At 44.1% G+C, this 20,282-nt stretch overlaps 1 protein-coding gene across 1 annotated transcript in view; it reads left to right on the top strand.

The window, feature by feature from the left end:
• Nucleotides 1–20,052, top strand: part of LOC111957774 (uncharacterized) — a 40,795-nt gene extending 20,743 nt beyond the window's left edge. Inside the window, exons 4-22 of the mRNA XM_070436837.1 lie at nt 3,434–3,580; nt 4,535–4,686; nt 4,814–4,931; nt 7,515–7,656; nt 8,171–8,316; nt 8,428–8,570; nt 8,666–8,806; nt 10,218–10,334; nt 10,439–10,589; nt 10,705–10,816; nt 10,918–11,093; nt 11,205–11,443; nt 11,618–11,702; nt 11,949–12,119; nt 12,870–12,906; nt 13,175–16,738; nt 16,895–17,064; nt 17,199–17,408; nt 17,682–20,052. Of these exons, the coding sequence (XP_070292938.1) occupies nt 3,434–3,580; nt 4,535–4,686; nt 4,814–4,931; nt 7,515–7,656; nt 8,171–8,316; nt 8,428–8,570; nt 8,666–8,806; nt 10,218–10,334; nt 10,439–10,589; nt 10,705–10,816; nt 10,918–11,093; nt 11,205–11,443; nt 11,618–11,702; nt 11,949–12,119; nt 12,870–12,906; nt 13,175–16,738; nt 16,895–17,064; nt 17,199–17,392 (6,005 nt within the window). The 3' untranslated portion in view covers nt 17,393–17,408; nt 17,682–20,052. The remainder of the gene's footprint in view (nt 1–3,433; nt 3,581–4,534; nt 4,687–4,813; nt 4,932–7,514; nt 7,657–8,170; nt 8,317–8,427; nt 8,571–8,665; nt 8,807–10,217; nt 10,335–10,438; nt 10,590–10,704; nt 10,817–10,917; nt 11,094–11,204; nt 11,444–11,617; nt 11,703–11,948; nt 12,120–12,869; nt 12,907–13,174; nt 16,739–16,894; nt 17,065–17,198; nt 17,409–17,681) is intronic.
• Nucleotides 20,053–20,282: the final 230 nt, after the last annotated feature.

Below are 20,282 nucleotides of genomic sequence, written 5' to 3'. Positions count from 1 at the left end.
AACTGAATTCAAATTTAAACGCCCAGCCTGGGGTATTCTTGGTTTCATCACTATGGTAACCTGAGAGAATTACGAGGGGTGGTGTGGGAAGGGGGTTGCAGTCCCTTTGTAGTGATGGACAGGCAGGAGGGGAGCAAGAAATGGTTAAGTGTTTGATGGTCAAATGAGAAATTCCCCATTGGTAAGCCAGTTGGCACTACACACTAGCACTCGCATGCATTTGGATTTAATTAGCCATTAAAAATTCCATGGTTTGTGTTTGTTTCTTAATCATTCTTAGAGGTGCTGGAAATCTTAATGAGCTTAAAATATCCCGCAATATTTAGCCACACAGGGATGTGGTGTGAGAGAGAGTCTATGTGGTGTTGCACATGAAAGTATTTTTCCTCCAGTTCACTCACTAGGTGTAGAATCAATTCCATTGCTGTTTGGGAAAAAGCCTACATAGGAAATAGGCAGCTCAGGGAGGATCCCTCACTTTGAGATATCAGCCAGTGGATGAAGTCTTTCATACACCTGTTATCATTTCAGCACACATTTCCTCTCTCTGAGTGCTCTGTCAGTTCTCCTGGTAACACTGACCTGGGATTAAAGGGACCTTTTTATGGAAGCACAAACTGAACGCCGCCCAGTAAGGGTTGGGTCTGTGTTTAAGCAGGTCAATCCCTACCTCGGCAAGCACACCTTACTATTAACCAAAGCAACAGCCCCAGTCAGGAATGTGGGGTCAATTGTTAGTCACTGTAATTCCTTTTTAAACACAGTGTGGTGTTTCACCCTGCACCCTGTGGGTGCATAATTAATCACAAGGCTACCTCTGTTCACTGCTGTCTGAAGGGAAAACATCCTGGAAAGCTGAATAGGGTTGCTATTAGGTTTTCCTCTGACGTTTTTTGGCATAATTTTAAGGTTGACATGAATTCAATAAATCTCTGTCATACAACACCCTGGAGAGATGACCGCAAGAGCTGAACTACAAGATTGTGTGGTGAAAAGATTCAATGATGAGGGTGCTACTCCGTTTCTTTTCTCATGGTTATTCAATGAACAGACCAGGTTTCAAATAGGGGCTTTTTACACATTGTGTTGTCAATCATAGGATTTAGTGTACAAGGTGCCTACAGTCTTTTATCCAGATTCTGTAGGCTCTAGAGTTCGATTGGTTATCTATTATAATTGCTTACTACAGAGGCTTATAAAGCCTAAGCATTTATCAGACCTAATCATATTCCTTGTCAGGGTTGATTGGTCCAACTTTTTCACCTTGAAAAATATGTGTAGCCCTTTCCACTCACAGCCACTGTCATCCCATATACGGGTTGTAAATGGCAGATTTTTGTCATTGATAAGCGCCTAAGTTGGAATGCAGTGGTTGTACAGTAACATGCTATACATGATATCAGAGCTCAGGTTCTCTGCATCACAGCGCTGTGTGGTTTTTGACTGACAGCCGTAATAAATTTGAGCACCGCGCCCGACAAGAAGATGCCCCCATCCCTCCCGCTAATTGGGCTACTTTTGCACATTTGTTGTTGTCTGAGTGAGGGAAATGCTGTAAATAAAGATAAATCAATGTGTTCTGAAAGATGAGACGTTGATCGCTATGTTTGATCCACAGTTACAAGGATGACATGCGTTATACCCTGGGTTATCCTGAACAGAATGAGACTATGTTTCTCTGAAGTGCATTTTGAAAGCCTAACACTGTAAGATCGTATTTTATAACTTAGCTAGCCATGTTGGCAATAGAAAAATCTTTCAAATGATGCCCACCTGACCCAGCTTGCGATTTATAACAACCAACAGTGTGATGGTGGGGACACAGGGCTGTTTTCCAAACAAAAAACTACAAGTGTGCTTGCTTAAATTCCTCAATTCGTTCAAATTCCTTCACCTTATAGTTGAAGGGTCTTTCATTGAGTCATAAAAGTGCAGTGAAATGACTTAAGAACTGTGCAGAGGGGTGTGGCCACTTGGAGACACCAGTTAGACCTTTCACTCAAACCCTCTTAATCGTTTTTTCTTATCTTGCACCTACTCCAAAATTACAATTAATATTTGTATTATGTTACTGAGTATTTTCAGATTTCATCATTGACAAATGCTGTGAAAAGTTTTTGGATTCAGTCTCGTGTCAGGTGAACTGTTGTGTCCTTACCTTTGGTCTGATAATTTCCCTATACTATTGCTCAGCCTGGTCTCATAGACTAGAAGTAACATAGTAAACGAAAATCCAGGACACTCAAATTAGTATGATATGTTATGTTTAGTATGGTAAGGTAAAAATGGAAGTAGGGTGGTTGGTCAGGGTGAATGGGTGTATAACGTGAACATTTAGCAATCCAAAGGTTGCGTGTTCAAATTTCATCACAGACAACATTAGCATTTAGGCTAATTAGCATCTTTGCAACTACTTAGCATGTTAGCTAACAATTCCCCTAACCTTAAGTCTATTTCCTGTTTTTAGAAGCCATGCACTTTCTCCTCTGCTCATATAAAGCTACACACGTTATTACAGTTATAGGTAACTGATTGGGTAGGCCTACATTTGTTTTGTTCTCAGGGGATGCATGAGGTTTCTCTGTGACTGCTCTGTTTATTTTCAAACTGCTTGGCAGTTGCCTGCTAAGTGCATGTGTTTTCCCCTGATGTACTGTACTATACACATCCTCTATCATTTAAAACCCTGCATTTGGGAGAAAAAATATATAATTGAGAGACAGAATAAAAGGGTGGGTACCCTGAAAACCAGGCTTCAGTCACCAGGCAACCACGAGATCATGTTTCAAAGTTGAAAGAAAAAGAGAGGGGTGTGAGTGAGAAATAGAGAGACGTGGGGTGTCTTCCGCTCTCCAGTGTTTGTTTCTCTCTGCCATATGCTCCTCCACGATAAACAAAAACAGGTGGTACATTTCATAAGAAATCTTGACATTTTGACATTGATAGGAGCTTCTCTCTATATGTTGATCTTGGTACCAAACTGCCTTCTGCACTCTTCGTATTGTAAACAACAAGAGGTCTAAATAACATAGTAAAGCTTCCTCAACTATAATCTTGCTTTACTTGTCACAAGTGAATCATGTGTTTGCACTTCCCTAACCCAAGGTCTCTGGCTTCTCTTGAACTTGTATTATCTCCCTGCCATTTTTCTCATTCCATTCAGCAGACCAAAAAGCCCCGAGTCCAAACCTCTTTGGGAATGGATATAATGCATAATTGAATATTTGATACTAACAGCAAATCTATGGGACAGCATAGTTAATGTCCTCTTGAACCTAGCTGAAAACCCATGAGGTTGGACTTTGACTGTGGCCTTTTGTGAAACTGGATGCCTGTGTCTTCTGCTTGGTAAGCCCTCTGTTTGCATGTGCTGACTCTGCAGTCTGGTTGTGTGTTCTGACGCTGGGGGCTCCCTGTCTCTCTCTGTGCCCAGGCCGTGTGTCTCTGACCCGGGGGGCCTCGCTGCTGGTGGAGGGGCTGAGCCTGGAGGACGAGGGCTGGTTCGAGTGTCGCATCCTACTCCTGGACCGCACCACCGACGAGTTCCGCAACGGCACCTGGACCTTCCTCTCCATCACAGGTGCAGCTCAGTGGGACTCTGTGGCAGTCAGAGGAACTGGACTAGCGCTTACAGGACAGGAAATCCTCCAGCTGCTTACAACCATCAATGTTTTCCCTTTAAAATATCCTCAGCATGAGGCTGGAGCATGACAGTCCCTCTCCTGTTTATCTTCCTATGGAGTCTTATTGCGGTGTGTGAGCTGTTGTTGCATAATGCTCAGTGTTTTACACAGTGCTCACGTCTCATCTTTGTCTGGTTCTGCTGTTCACTGTGGGATGACGTTGACACAGGAGTGTCTGTTAGGAGCCACAGGGGACGTAGACACAGTGCATGTGACCTCACCAGGATAGTGGGGGCTAAAGGGAAAACAGTGATTTGTGTTGCAGTTTCTCTTGTCCTGGATCATCTCTCCCCCTACTATCACTCTCTCTTTCTCTTGTCCTGGATCATCTCTCCCCCTACTGTCACTCTCCCTTTCTCTTGTCCTGGATCATCTCTCCCCTACTGTCACTCTCTCTTTCTCTTGTCCTGGATCATCTCTCCACCTACTGTCACTCTCTCTTTCTGTTGTCCTGGATCATCTCTCCCCTACTATCACTCTCTCTTTCTCTTATCCTGGATCATCTCTCCCCCTACTGTCACTCTCTCCTTCTCTCATTTTCCTATTCTGTTTTTCCCATCCACACTCACATCAAAACACATGCCACTCCAATTTACTATCTACCTCCCATTCTCTCTTTCTTTCCATTTGTCTTTTTTTCTGCCTCCTTCATGCATCAAATAGGATATCATCAGGGCAAGTATTGTGTTATATCCAAGTAATGCACAAAGGCCATGACTAGCTTACAGATGTAGCAATAACAGAATTCATAGTTTGCCATTCGTTATCTAATTGTTACACATTAGTTAATTAACTAGCTAGCTAATTGTGATACATTTGTTAAAAGATCATCAATTGTTCCTCTATTACAGCCCCACCTGTATTTATCAAGACTCCGCCTACCTTTGTAGAAGTCTTGCAAGGGGATTCCCTGGCCCTCAGCTGTGGTGCCCATGGCAATCCTCGACCAACTGTTATATGGCATAAAGATGAGACCCCAATTGAGAAACATGAAAAGATGGCGGTATGTAAAATAATTTAAAAAAACATATGTTTGCTGTTGTTGGATGAAGTTGTTGGTTATGTTTTAAAGCATCTCTCTCTCTTGCTCTCTCTCTCTCGCTCTCTCTCTTGCTCTCTCTCTCGCTCAGGTGCTCAATGGCACCTTGTCTTTGGCCACCGTCACCAGAGAGACATCAGGAATGTATAAATGTCAGGTGTACAACTCGGAAGGGAATCTGACCCATACTACCCAGCTGCAGGTCAAAGGTCAGAGTCTGACTATTTTTTAACCATCTGGGAGAGGCAGAAAGGTCCTCCCTCTGCTGACACTTCAGCTCAGTTAGTGCAACCTTTCGGTTACTGACGCAACGCTATTAACCGCTATGCTACCAAAAAGTTATATCAGCATAAACACAAAGTTCTATCTGCAATCCAATAACAAGCCTGAACAAATACAGATGGACCAATCAAAACATACTGTATGTCTTTGCCATCTCACTCTAAGTATGGTCTAGGCTAGTCTAACCAGCAATAATGGCACACAAGCAAAAAAACAACACTGTCTGTAAGGGCTGTCTCTCTCCTCATCCTCGGACGAGGAGAGGAGAGAAGGATCATCAGACCAAAATGCAGCATTCGGGAAATAAGCCATCTTTTTATTTAACACGACGGCAACACGAAACAAAACACTTTCAAATAAACAAAACAAGAAAACGACGTTGACGAAACCTGAACATAAACTTACATAACTAAACGTAAACTCACGGACAGGAAACAGACGACATCAAAATAAACGAACAGCCAAACAGTCCCGTATGGTACATACATTCGACGACACAGGAGACAATCACCCACAAACAAACAGTGAGAACACCCTACCTAAATATGACTCTTAATTAGAGGAGAACGCAAAACACCTGCCTCTAATTAAGAGCCATACCAGGCAACCACAACCAACATAGAAACAGATAACATAGACTGCCCACCCAAAACACATGCCCTGACCTAAACACATACAAAAACAACATAAAACAGGTCAGGACCGTTACACTGTCAAAAATCTTAAAGTAAATGATGTTGTCACATCGTTGTTCAGTGATGACAGTAGTTGGTCTGATGATCATAATACATTTCTTAATGTATTTGATGATGTGTTCTGACTCTATCTGGGTAAAATAGTGTTATTCTATCATTTATGTATGAAAATAACAGTTTTCTTAAAAACGGAACATGTCTAATTCAGAAGTGTCAGATAGAACGTTATGGCTAAACCCAGATTGACATTTCAGAGCCATACGGTTTTATCTGCTTTTGCAACCCACTAAAATGTTTCAGTATTTTGATACTCTGTACTCTAGGTACCTTTATGGCAAGGACCTTAATGGGTTATGAAAGAAGCATTCACTACAAAACTGTTCTGAGATCTGGGATGTGAAAACTGGGATGCTCAATATCTCAGAACTATGCTTTGCGCAGATAAAACCTTATAGTACCAAGGTCACGACCTGTTTTGTAACATGATACGCTATGAAACACTGCCAGACAGATGCACACTCTGGTAATAGACTAGTTTTTCATGCACAAATGTGCATGAAAAACTATAGATTAGATTAATTCTGACTATTTTGAGGAAGTGGTAGTGGCTGTTTTGTTGTTACTGTGCCTCAAGAGGGAAAAACAACTCTAACTGCCAGGGTATGATAAAGTGAACATAACAGCCACATCGAACCACACCCCCAAGACTCAAATCTTAGTTTTTTCTTAAAGGAAATATATTCATATTTTTTTCATTAGTCCACTGTTGATATAGTCCCAAAATGTTTAGCATGTCAGCAGTCAAGAAGCTAATGCCATATTTACGTACTAGTCAGAACGCGGAAACATTTCCGACTAGCTTTTTTTTCTAGGTTAGTCAGTTAAGAACAAATTCTTATTTACAATGACGGCCTACTCCGGCCAAACCCTAACCCGGACGACAAACCCTAATTATGCGCCGCTCTATGGGACTCCCAATCACAGCCGTTTGTGATACAGCCTGGAAACGAACCAGGGTCTGTAGTGACGCCTCTAGCGCTGAGATGCAATGACTTAGACCGCTGCGCCACTCGGGTGCCCAAAAGATAGCTAACTGGTTGAAGGCGACACGTGTATAACTGCAACACGGTTACAGTTATAGCGGCAGGTAGCCTAGTGGTTAGAGCGTTGGGCCAGTAACTGAAAGGTTGCTGGATCGAATCCCTGAGCTGACATGGTACAAATCGTTCTGCCCCTGAACAAGGCAGTTAACCCAATTAAATAAATGTACATTTTATTATTTTAAACCAGTTAGCAAGTCAGAAATGTCTGAGTTTCTTAGTTCCGAAGAGCACGTGAAGGCTGCAAAAATGTAACTTGCCACATCATCACGATGATGCGTTTTGCATCATATGATGTGTTTTGCATCATATGATGATGTGGCAAGTGACACTTTGCTTTTTGAACGTCCAAATTCTTGAAAACTGCTCACATGCAAAACATTTTGGGACTGTATCAACAGTGGACTAATGAAAAAAATACCAAAAGATAGTCTTTGAGTGGATTTGTCCTTTAATGAGCAGCAGAAAAACAAATGCGGGAATCTCTCTTTAAGAATAGGTAATAGAGTTCAGATCAGAGCTACTGTCATACTGCCATCTAGTGGTGTATGGTCTATAAATGCACTGCCCTTGTCACATCAAATCGTGATCTGATTGTGAAGCTTTTATTTGGCATGAGAATAACTGTATCATTACGGTTAATCAGTTGAATCACTTGTTTTACAGCCAGATAAAAGCACATGCAGTAACTGAAAATCTCCCAAATTCAAAATAGGTCCTCCACTCATCATTATCGCCCCAGAGGACACCACCCTCAACATATCCCAGGATGCAGTTCTACAGTGCCAAGCTGAGGCCTATCCCTCCAACCTCACCTATGAGTGGTGGAAACAGGGACAGAATGTCTACCATATAGAGTGAGTTGACTACAACACAAACACACACAAAAAACACAAACTATAGTAGCTACAGGGATATGTGAGAATCATACTGCACTCTTAGAAAAAAGGTGCTATCTAGATTCTAAAAGGGTTCTTTGCCTGTCCCCATAGGAAAACCCTTTGAAGAACACTTTTTGCTTCCAGCTAGAACCCCTTTGGTTCTAGGTAGAACCCTTTCCACAGAGGGTTCTACATAGAACCCAAAAGGGTTCTGCCTGAAACCAAAAAGGGTTCTCTTATGGGGACAGCCGAAGAACTCTTTTGGAACCCTTTTTTCTTATGTTGTGCATTTATGTTTTCAAGCATTGATTCCATGTAATCGTACAAAGCCATTGGCACTACAATTCAGGTTAATTGGATTGTTAGTAAATCAGTTAAATACCGGAAGCAGCATTGTCACCACAGGTAATCCCTAGACAATGGTGCATAATGCAACTAAGAAGATACTAACTCAAGGCCGGGTTGTGATGTGTGTGTGTTTTGTCCTCAGGTATCTTAAGACACGTGTGAAGATCCTAGTGGACGGCACACTCCTCATCCCTAGTCTTGTCCCAGAGGACACTGGGAATTACACCTGTATACCAACCAATGGGCTGATGACCTCACCCTCTGCCTCAGCACACCTCAAAGTCAAACGTAAGAATTGTGGTTGACTATGGCTATGCATGCCTTGATTTCCTGGCTTGTGTGTTTTAGTCCATCTCTGGGAGAGTGACTTACTGTATCTACTTCCTCTGTCTCTCTTAGACCCTGCCAGGGTGGGCCGGATGCCCAGGGAGACGTATCTACCTACGGGCATGGGAGGAGTCATCTTCTGCCCAGTCCAGGCTGAGCCCCCCATGATCTTTGTCAACTGGACCAAAGATGGGAACAACTTAAACCTTGACAATGTAGGCAATCAGGGCAACATGAATCTTATCACACCACCATTAATCTCTGTTGTATTTCATATTTGTTTTTTCTCCTTCTGTCTTTGCCTGCTCAGTTCCCTGGCTGGTTGGTGAACGCCGAGGGCTCTGTGTTTATAGCCACAGCTAATGACAATGCAGTGGGTATGTACACCTGTACTGCCTATAACAGCTACGGGACCATGGGACAGTCTGAACCCACTAAGGTTATCCTGCAGGTAAGGCTGTACCCCAGGCCTCTGTTCCCTGGTTATGGATTACAGTGCTACCTGTAAATGTGTACACAAAAAAAGGTACCGAATTGTACTTAAAGGGTTACAAACGCTTGTCACTGTAGGTACCCTGTAAGGTACCATTAGTTATAGGTACATAGTCAAATCCTTGCTGTTCGTACTACTAAGCTAACATATGGAATTGTTTTAAGATGGTCATACCATGGATTATTTAGCGATTTGATTTTGAATTTTAGGAACCCTTTAGGTATAAAACAAATATATTTAAAAACGATTTGATAAAATTTTGGATGTGGCCTTTACTACTAAGCCCATAGCATTGAATAACACATTCAGAAATGGCAAAAAGACAGTAAAAAATCTATCATAAGCAGTAAGGTTTTGACATGTCTGTCCTATATCTAGGAGATATAAGAAAGCTCAGGAAATATATATACAGTACCAGTCAAAGGTTTGGACACACTTACTTATTCCAGGGTTTTTCTTTATTTTTACTATTTTCTGCATTGTAGAATAATAGTGAAAACAACAAAACTATGAAATAGCACATATGGAATCTTGTAGTAACCAAAAAAGTTAAACAAATCAAAATATATTTTATATTTCAAATTCTTCAAACCCTTTGCCTTGATGACAGCTTTGCACACTCTTGGCATTCTCTCAACCAGCTTCACCTGGAATGCTTTCCCAACACTCTTGAAGGTGTTCCCACATATGCTGAGCACTTGTTGGCTGCTTTTCCTTCACTCTGCGGTCCAACTCATCCCAAACCAATTGGGTTGAGGTCGAGTGATTGTGGAGGCTAGGTCATCTGATGCAGCACTCCATCACTCTGCTTCTTGGTCAAATAGCCCTTACACAGCCTGGAGGTGTGTTGGGTCATTGACCTGTTGAAAAACAAGTGATAGTCCCACTAAGCGTAAATTAGATTGGATGGCGTATCGCTGCAGAATGCTGTGGTAGTTATGCTGGTTAAGTGTGGAGTGCTGCATCAGATGAAGTGACTTTGAACGGGATATGGTAATAGGTGCCAGGCGCATCAGTTTGTGTCAAGAACTGCAGCACTGCTGGCTTTTTCACTCTCAACAGTTGCCCTTGTATATTAAGAATGGTCCACCACCAAAAGCACATCCAGCCAACTTGACACAACTGTGGGAAGCATTGGAGTCAACATGGGCCATCATCCCTGTGGAACGCTTTCGACACCTTGTAGAGTTCATGCCCTGACGAATTGAGGCTTTTCTGAGGGCAAAGGGGGGAACTCAATATTAGGAAGGTGTTCTTAATGTTTGGTATACTGTGTATGTACCTCTGAAGGTTATGCGTATTTTGATATTTTTGTACCCCAGGGAACATTTTTCTGAGTGTATAGACTTAAAACTCTCTCTCTCTGCAGGACCCACCCTCATTCTCGGTGTCCCCTCGTGCTGAGTACCTGCAGGAGGTGGGCGGGGAGCTGGTCATCCCCTGTGAAGCTGATGGAGACCCCTCTCCCAATATCACCTGGAGCAAGGTAAGGTGTCCCTGATAGACATTGCTGAAGGAACCCCAGAAATCATAGCCCTCTCTCTCTCTCTACTTACGCTAATCTCTACATGTTGTCCCTTTCATTTGTAGGTTGGTCCCATTCCTCGCTCCCCGTACACTGTTCTGTCCAATGGCTCCCTCCTCTTGAAGCCTCTCAGCAAAGATCATCAGGGGGGCTGGGAGTGCCTCGCCACCAACCGTGTGGCCACCGTCGGCACTGCCACTGTGGTCTTGGTGCTGGGTGAGTGCCCACTGCATGGAGCAACATGGTACAAGACATGCTATACTATTTACGTAGACACTGGTGTGTCAGTTCCGCTGGTGTATTCTCATTGTTCTCCTCATCTTTCTCCCAGGCACCAGCCCTCATGCTGCCTCATCTGTATCAGTCAGTACTGGGATGAACCAGGCCAATGTGTCCTGGGAACCTGGCTTTGATGGAGGATACACCCAGAAGTTCACTGTCTGGTTAGTAACTCATCTCAATGTTTATCAGAATGAGACTCAACTCAACACTGCTCTCTGGAACATGGTGGTTGAATCTCTCTGTTCCTCCCTCTTGCCCCCAGGGTCAAGCAGACTTCCAGAGGGAAACATGAGTGGGGATCTATCTCCGTGCCCACTTCCAAGTCCCACCTGTTGGTGACAGGGCTGCTGGCTGGCACCAGCTACCAGTTCAGTGTCCTTTCTCAGAACAAACTGGGCTCCGGACCCTTCAGTGAAATTACCTCTGTTAGGACGCAGGGTCAGTACAAATTTTAACTGACAAAGTACTCCTTAATTTGTCTGTATTGGACATTTATCTAAATTTTTACTGTAAGTACAAGTCTGATCTTATCCTGTCTCACTTTCACAGCCCTGCCAACATATCCACCGACAGTGGTAACCAGTCTACCAACTCTCAACCCTCCCTTGTTCCTGTCAGCCAATCGGACAGTGCTGGGGATTGTCCTGCAGTGGTATCCTCCTGAGTCCCAGGCCACACTACTCACTGGGTATGTCCTCCAGGCTCGGAGGGACAGAGGCCAATGGGTCATTCTCAACAGTGCTGTGAAGACCAACCAGAGTGAACTACTGGTGCAAGGATTACTGAGGGTGAGAGGCGATGATAATTTTGGACCTTGGCAGAATGAATGAAGACACTGACTATTTGATAAATGAGGTGTAATGAACTGTCATCTGAAGGCTATGACCTCCAAACGCTAATGTGTTTTCAGATACGTTGCCCAGAATTGTGGCTACTAAACAGTTGTCCTTCTCCCCTCTCAGGACTGCATTTATGATCTGAGATTGATGTCTCGCAGTAACAAACTACTGAGTGAGCCCAGTGAGTCTGTCAATGTGAACACCACAGGTTAGTATCATTACTGTACAGCCAGCTGTGATCAACTGCATGATGGAAACACTGTTTAGGTTCATAAATCCTAGACTTAACAGTCCTAAATATTATGTAGCAGGTATATCAATTGTGCTTGATAATAATCAATGGTCATGACACTTGTCATTATGTTGATAAATGTATTGCGTAGGTATTTCCGACAACAGCTGTCTACGCTGTTGGTAGAGTATTACTCAGACACTGTGCCTGGTATGGTTGCAGGGATGGAGATGTACCCTGTCCGGCCAAGCTTCTTGGAGTTTGTCCCTGAGCCCCTATTGGCTGGTGTGTTGGGTGGAGTGTGCTTCCTGTTCGTGGCAATCATCCTCTCCTTGGTGACAGCCTATGTTATGAGTCACAGAAGAGCCCATCGGCGCAGGAAGAGGAGAGATGGTAAAGACTGTTGTAACCTAACATTTTTCTGACACTAAGACAGAGAATTTCAAGCTTTTGTTTTATTAGAAGTTATCTTTAAGAAAGTATTTTCAAAGCCTACTAAGTTGGAGTTCCAAAGCCTTGGTGACTGGAGCAACTCTTTGTAACTGTCAAGTGGTTCCTTTGCATGCTATGCATGTTAATCTACACTGAGTATACAAATATTAAGGACACCTGCTCTTTCAATGACAGACTGACCAGGTGAATCCAGGTGAAAGCTATGATCCCTTATTGATGTCACTTGTTAAATCCACTTCAATCAGTGTAGATGAAGGGGAGGAAGAAGAAGGATTTTTAAGCTTTGAGACAATTGAGACATGGATTATGTGTGTGCCATTCAGAGGGTGAATGGGCAAGACAAAATATTTAAGTGCCTTTGAACGGGGTATGGTAGTAGGTGACAGGCACACTGGTTTGTGTCAAGAACTGCAATGCTGCTGGGTTTTTCACACTCTACAGTTTCCCGTGTGTATCAAGAATGGTCCACCGCCCAAAGGACATCCAGCCAACTTGACACAACTGTGGGAAGCATTGAAGTCAACATGGGCCAGCATCCCTGTGGAACGCTTTTGACACCTTGTAGAGTCCATGCCCCGACGAATTGTATACTCAGTGTATTTCAGTTGACAGCGTTTCTTTTCATCCCATCTATTTGTTTATTTTACATGTGCCATTGTTTGACCTTTTCACCCTTCCCCACCTTTTCAGATCAACCCTCTGCCTTCCAGAAGAGTCTTTCTCCAGAGTAAGTTCCCATCCTTACCAGCATGTTTTCCTCATTGCATTGGCTGTCTTCTCACCAACCCATGTTTCATTCTTGTGCATTTTTTTGAGAATCATTGCAAATGAATGTGTATTTATTTGATCTGCTACTCATAACAAGCATAACTATTTGTATCCACTGAATGCATCCTTACATATGGTTCTTCTAAGCTTGAGACAATAATGTAATAATGCATTAACCTGTACTGTTTAACTCATCTCTCCTCCTTTATGACTCTTCTCTTCCTCAGAGCTCGCTCGCCTTCTGACAGCCCCGACAGCATCCTGAAGATTAAGTTTTGTCCTACCCTGTCTTTCTTCCCCAACTCCTCGTCTTCCCAGGCTGATCGTTCCTCCTTCAATAAAGGCAGCCGTGGAGAGTACCAGGACCAGCGCAGGCAGCTCCTGTCCAGCTCTACTCCCCCACCACATTACACCCTCTTTGAGAGCCACCTGGGGGGTAAGGACCCCTCACCCTCTGCTCTGGAGTCCATCTTAAGAGGCCCAGATGGACGTTTCATTGTCCAACCCCTGCCAGAGGCGCCTACTCTTTCCAACATGAAGACAGTCTTCCTACAAACCCAAACCAATAGGGGAGGCAGCGGCACAGGGAGCAACCGGACATCTTTCAGAGACTCTCCAAAGTCCAGCAGTCTGAGCTCTGAGAGGGGAGAGGGAAAGGATTCCCCCCTGACAGTGGAGGTTACAGAACTCAGCAAGCCCCCTGCCTCCCCGGGCAGAGTGAGGGCAATGGCCAGGAACTTCTCCCGTCACGGCTGCTTCTACTCTGATGACGAGCAGGGCTTCTCAGAGGCTCTGCTGGAGAGAGCCAGTTTCCACTCCGATAGGAGTGAGAAGAGAGTCTGTGACTCCCTGAAAAGATACCGATCTGGGCACCCAGAGGACATTTTCCCCAGCCTGGGCAGGACAGCCAGACTGCTGGAGATGGACAGGCATCACCTAGCAGATTACCAACCCATGGAGAGAGAGAGCCAGCTGACTAACGCCAGCACACTGGTCTCACAGATTGACACAAGTGAACAAAAGCAGGATAACCTCAGAGAGTGTCGGCAGCTGGCCAAAGAGAGGGAGATGATGGAAAGGGAGCTGGATAACTATACTGCCAGCCAGAGGGAAAGGGAGTGGGAGAAAGAGGAGAACCAGCTTGAAAAGGCAACAAGCCCTAACAGAGAACTGGGCAGTCCAGGGGCTGAGGATCCTATATGGAAGCCACAGGACATTACCTTACGTCCCAAAGCCCACCAGGCGTCCGGGCAGACCCATCAGCTGTCGGACTATAGGAGGGCCTGCTACTTTGGGAACACCAGCAGCCCAATGGACCGGCTCCCTTCCTCCTACATCCAATGGGACATCAGCCCAGTCACCTCTATCAGCAGCCTTGTCCCAGTGCAGAGCCCCTTAGAGAGCACCACACCAAGATCCCAACATCCTCACCAACGTCATGCTGGGCTGGCCATGGAGGACTCACTACATGTGGACTGCTCACGCTGCCCAGTCACTCAATGCACCTCTCCATCTCAGCTCTCCCCTACCTCAGAAAGCCCACCTATCAGTCAAGGAACAGACAGAAACATAGGCAGAGCCAGGTCAAGGAGTCCTGACAGAACTGTAGAAAGAGAGCAGGACATGTATCGTAGAAGGTCTATGGTTGAGGAGGGCTGGAGGGAGACAAAACAGTCAGGGGGAAGTGCCTTAAAGCCAAGATCGTCCTTTGCTTATGGTACACAGCATCTGGAGCCAACAGCTGAAAGATCTGTTTCAGCAGAGCGAGTGAGGGCCACAAGTTCTGGCCAGCCTTACCCAGGCACTGCACCATATAGTCTGTCTGAGAGAACAGAGACAATGGATGATAGGGAGAGATTAAATCAAATTCCCTCTGGTTACTCTACCTTGCCATATGAGCTCCACAAAGCAGGGGCCAAAGGGAAAGTGAGAGGTGATCAAATTGGGGATGACCCTCGGAGTTCACTGTCAAACCCTGAGCAGGAGAGAGAGGGAGTCAGGGCACGCTCCAGAAGGAGTGATAGGGCTCTTTTTAGTGACAGCCCCAGTCAAATTTCCCCCTTAACTCTTCTGGAAGCGTGTGAGAGCGATCAGTCCCAGTTCTCTGCTGCCAGAATAACAGAGTCTTTCAAGAATAAGCCGGCAACCCAGGCACCCAAAATGTCCCCACTGCAGACAAGTGCAATTCTGGAGTATTTGAGCCTCCCGGGTTTCATTGAGATGAGTGTGGACAACCCTGGGGATGAATCTGAACTCACAGACACTGCTTGCAAAAGCGTAGAGCCACAGACAGAGACGTCTCTGGAAGGTAAGCCAGACGTGGTTCCAAAAAACTGGGATGTGCAGGAGAAGCTAGAGAAAAGTTCAAGCCAAAACACGGTTTCTTTTTTAGAAAACAGACACTTTGTTGGTCCAGCAGGAACTTCAAAGGCAACTGAGAAGCCAGACTATAGATACTCTCTGCAAGTGCAAGCAAGAGATTCAAGCCACAGCGCTGCGATTCCAGACAGGTCACAAAAACTAGCACCCGGGTCAGAATACACAGGGAATTATCGTTATTATGAGCAGTCACAACCACTTATTAGTCAAAAGACCACAGGCTCAGAGAGACCACCAACGAGAATTGGTTTAAGTCCAGCCCAGACGTTGGCTAGTGCAGCTAAAAGCATGGCAGAAGTTGTGTTTAAACACACTAATACTTTTGCAGGGAAACCAGAGTCAGCTTCAGAACAATCCCAAAGACTTCATTCTCAGGGCAACAGGACTAATAAAATAGCCTCTAGGATCTATCAACACCCTGCACCGTTCATCAAGAAATCTCTGAGTATTGGCCCATGCAGAACACTTTCAGGCATGGGACAGCCTCGTCCATTCATAAAAAAGTCCATCAGCTTAGGGTCACAGAAATGGGAGCATTTTGAAAGACCAAGGACTTATGTCTCAGAGAAATGTTACTGGGATGAGTTCCCAAACCCAGACGTCCGGGTCAAATCGTATAGTTTAGGACGCACCCCTCCATCCTCCTTCTCCAGACCAGACCCCTCGTGGCGGGAAGGGGTCCAGTTTAGACAACCGAGTGTAGGAAGCTTGGAGAAGCCTCTGAATGCTGACAGATCCTTGGAGAGGCCTCGGTATGACAGATCCCTAGCCAGCTCTTCCTATACCTACCTCAGCCCCTCCATGTACCCACCAAGACAACCCCCAGTCTCTGTTAGACGAGACTTATCAGATCCATGTAGACAGTCCAGTGCTTATCCTGATGCCGCCACGTCGCCTATCACATATCAGGATGCTCTGAGGTCTGTAGAGCAAAGATATGTCTCTATGAACTCCTCAATACCCCAGTACCTACCTAGACTAGACCAGTACCTACCCAGACTAGACCAGTACCCACCCAGACCAGACCAGTACACACCCAGACCAGGCATGAGGGGAGACTACCCCAGACCAATGGAGTCCAAGAGGGGCCAACCGAGGCCCAACCTGCCCCGGATGTATAGCTGGCCTTCACCCTACCGTGGTGGCCCTTTCCCAGCCAGGGATGTAGACAGTCATAGAGAGGCAGAGAGAGGGACAGGGAAGGGGGCAGGGGCTGAGGCAGAGATGAGAGACAACAGTGAAGGAGGGAGGGCCAGTTATGCCAGTCAGAGCAGTGGGAGAGGTAGCGTTGGCCTCCTCCGTCAGTCCCTCTCTATCACTCCCATCCTTCTCAGCTCCCCGGAGACAACAGAGGAAAGTGAGACACAGAGACACAGAGCTGAGATGGATCTACGTGAGTGGAGAAAAAAAAGGTGAAACTACCGCACCAGTCCAACATCACACACAGGTGTCTTCACAGCTGAAGAAATTGAGGATATTGCCAAAATGTTATTGATTTACTGTTAAATTATTGCTATTGTCTCCTGTATGTCTGACTCTGACTACTTGTTTTGTGTGTCTGTCATTAGAAGGAACACATCAGTAGATGAGAGTTATGAGTGGGATTCTGCTGATGTCTGTGTAGATTTGGAAGTCCTGGAGGCCATGAAGCCACAGGCGGGGGTAGGGAAGGGCAGGGGGCAGGAAAGGCATGATCGAGTCCTTTCTGTGGCTGGCCTTCAGGACCTCTACAGGAAAGGTAAGACAATTGTATTTTATTATTCACCACACTGAATGTATCATATCATGTGCCTTTTGTTGTGGTTGTGGTGATGTGAGTTGTACCCATGATTCTTCCCATTCCATGCTGTTCCTCTCGATCCTGCCCCTCAGGCCTTCCTCCCTCAGTCAGTCCACCAGTTTCCAACCTACCACACTGCCAATACACCCGCTCCCTAAGTGAGGCGCGCTTCAACGCACTCCGCCTGGAGTACCAGGAGTACAGGCGCTCTCAGGGATCCTCCTGCACCAGTGATCCCTGCCTCCCCTCCGACACAGACTCTGACTCCAACTCAGCACTGCTCTAACTGCCTGCCCACCCTGGTCCGTTCCTCTCTGCCTGCTACTGTTACCCCCTCACCTTCTCTTTGACCTCTCACTGCCTGCCTCTATCCCTGCTAGTTTTCATCCATCTGTTGTGAAATTGTGCGTTCACTTTTTCTGTTCATTTTAAAACACTCAATTTTTTAAGCAAAGCACCACTTTATACTAGCTAATGGAATCCTAATCTCACAGTATTTTGATGTTTGTTTTTCTGAATCTTATATTGTTTGTCCTGGGAATGTGTTTAACGCTGTTTAACATTTTGTGTTTCAGATATGTCAAAGAAAGGAACCAAATAGTTTCTCAGATGCAGAGAACTGACAGTACTGTGGTCCTGGATGTATGCTGGATATCTTTTTTGAAGCTTCATGATACCTCAACACCTCAAAATCCAAATCCTCGACAATCCAACTGGATCCTCTGTGGACGGAACACTGTCAAAAGTGTAACCAACTGAAAGAGAAAGGATATGCTTGATCATATGGCGCACATCGTACACACCAATTGCCACAGATATTGATACCTGTGTTGTGCCATCATTATTGACACAGAATAATACTTTGCCCTGATTGGAGCCTGTTATGAGATGCTGGATATTTACATTTCTTGTGTTTTGGTGAAACTGACCAGGGACCTTTCAAAGAGGCAAGTACAAATGTAAACCAAAACAACAAGTGTTTTATGGGCTTTTGGTAAGCTTGGACAATAAACACAGTTGGCCCTCTTTAAATAAGATATTGGAAAAGTCACTGGATTCATGCTTTTACATAACCACTTGGCCAGCTAATGGTGGCAAGCTATAACTTGTGCCTGAGATCTGTATTTCAAGTCCAAGGAGTATTTCACATCAAGGACAAAGTATTTTTGCTTCCACCACCATTTTATAAAAATTGGATGAAAACATCAGTCAGTTTATGACAATGTATGGATCTGTATGTGAAAACACTGAATATGAAGATTTAGTACAGTACTAGCCACCTAAATGGCATGAGCTTTGAGTGAGCGAGCCTTCATCTTTGTGTTGCATTGTTACAGTGAGTTGGTAGCTAGCTCACCATTACCTGAGCAGAAAAACATGATTATTCATTTCCCAATTAAACAGGTAAATCTCCCTCATTGTTGTGTTTGTAATTATACTCAGTTTTCTCAGCAGAGTATTTCAGACTAACAGGAAAGTGTTGAGTGATTGATGTAATTTATGTGTCAATGTTTTCATGTACTGTAGCCCTAGACAATTACACCTTGTATTTTTGGTACCATAGCAACTCAACATCTTAATCCTTGATCATATGAAAAAGATGTTATAAAGTTGTCCATGACAGGGACAGGTTGGGTATCATCTTTGCTTTACCTTTGTCCAAAAAAATGGTAGTTCACCATTCCCAAATATGGTTGAACATTATTCCCAAACTAGGCCTATATTCAATTATTGGAATTCAAGAATAACAATATGGCTTGAGATTAAGTACTGTGTATAATGTATGTCATCACCTTTTGTACTACAAGCATTATTGAACATTATTGTATATTTATTAACATGAGTTTTGATATGCAACAATGTTTACATGCAAGTTCACATTATTGATGTGAAAAGCACACCGTGAATATACTCCATTAAGCTGAATTCTGCTGGAATAAGAAGACTCCATTTATTGTTGTACATTTTATATCCAAAATTGTGTCCTGACATTTGTTATTTAATTTAAAAAAACTGTACTTTATAATGGAACTGTTTTACAGTAACCAAGAGAGATATTTCTTATACAATTTCATAAAAGGAAAGAATTGAAGCATGTATTATACTTATGGAGCAGTTGTACATCTGTACATTTGGAGTACATTGGCATTTTTTTAAATAAGTTGATGTTTTGTACAAACTGGATGTTTTTTCAATATCTGCTCATTTGGTTCTTGTCATTGTCGTTTTTATTTTTGCATTGAATAAATTGTTTTATTCTGAATGTACCAGAATGTGACATTATGATTTGACATTGAAAAGTCTTGAACAGGGTCCTGAACTATCCAGTTTGCACCCATGTTCATTTTATTGGTAACAGTGAGATAAAACTCAAGAGTGAATCATTCACAGACTTTACACCTTTACTTATTTCAGACTTTACACATGAGGTCATGTAAGAAATTGTATTAGATATTGGTAACTTGTTTTAACAACTTCTCAACATTAGCTATAGTTGACACAATATGCCCACACCCCCTCTTTCTCTTGGACATATGCTGGACTCATTAGACATATACACGACACCCACAACTCCCCTCCCCCATGACAATCACACAGACACACACAACTCAAGGTTGGAGCGCAAGACAAAGAACTGTGGGAAGAGCCAATGGAATGTCGACATCAGGCCCGGACAGGACAACCCACGACCCAGATCGACCAATCGGAAGGCCAGACTCGCAGATCTACCTACTTTGCTTGTTGTCTATATAATACTGTACTACTGTTGAAACTAGTCCCTTTTCCTGACGACCCCATACGGATCAGATAGAAAGAGCCGTGCTGCACGCTTTGCATAATATTTTTACACTTGAATAAACCTGCCTTATTATAAAATTATCCACCTCGTCCTATGTCTCCACTTGGTCTCCTGTCTCAAGTAAAACGAATTATCAACAGTCACCATTCAGTGAACTGGGTTCAAAACTGAGGGAAGCATAATTTGTGATTATTATGTTGTGTCCTACAGCACCACTCTTCTCAGACGGGATTTCAGCACAGTTCGTTCCTTCTCTCTTCTATGTTGGAGTTTAGGCTCTGTTTGATGAGACCCAAGATCACTCTTTCTCTCATGCCAATCGGCGCTAGGGTATGAGGCGTAATGCGTGCTATACCTCGATTGTAAAATTTAATAT

This window comes from Salvelinus sp. IW2-2015, linkage group LG33 (genome assembly GCF_002910315.2).
Source record: "Salvelinus sp. IW2-2015 linkage group LG33, ASM291031v2, whole genome shotgun sequence".
NCBI lineage: Eukaryota > Metazoa > Chordata > Actinopteri > Salmoniformes > Salmonidae > Salvelinus > Salvelinus sp. IW2-2015.
The sequence above is the reverse complement of the archived record's forward strand: the minus strand, read 5'-3'. Positions and strand labels throughout refer to the sequence as shown.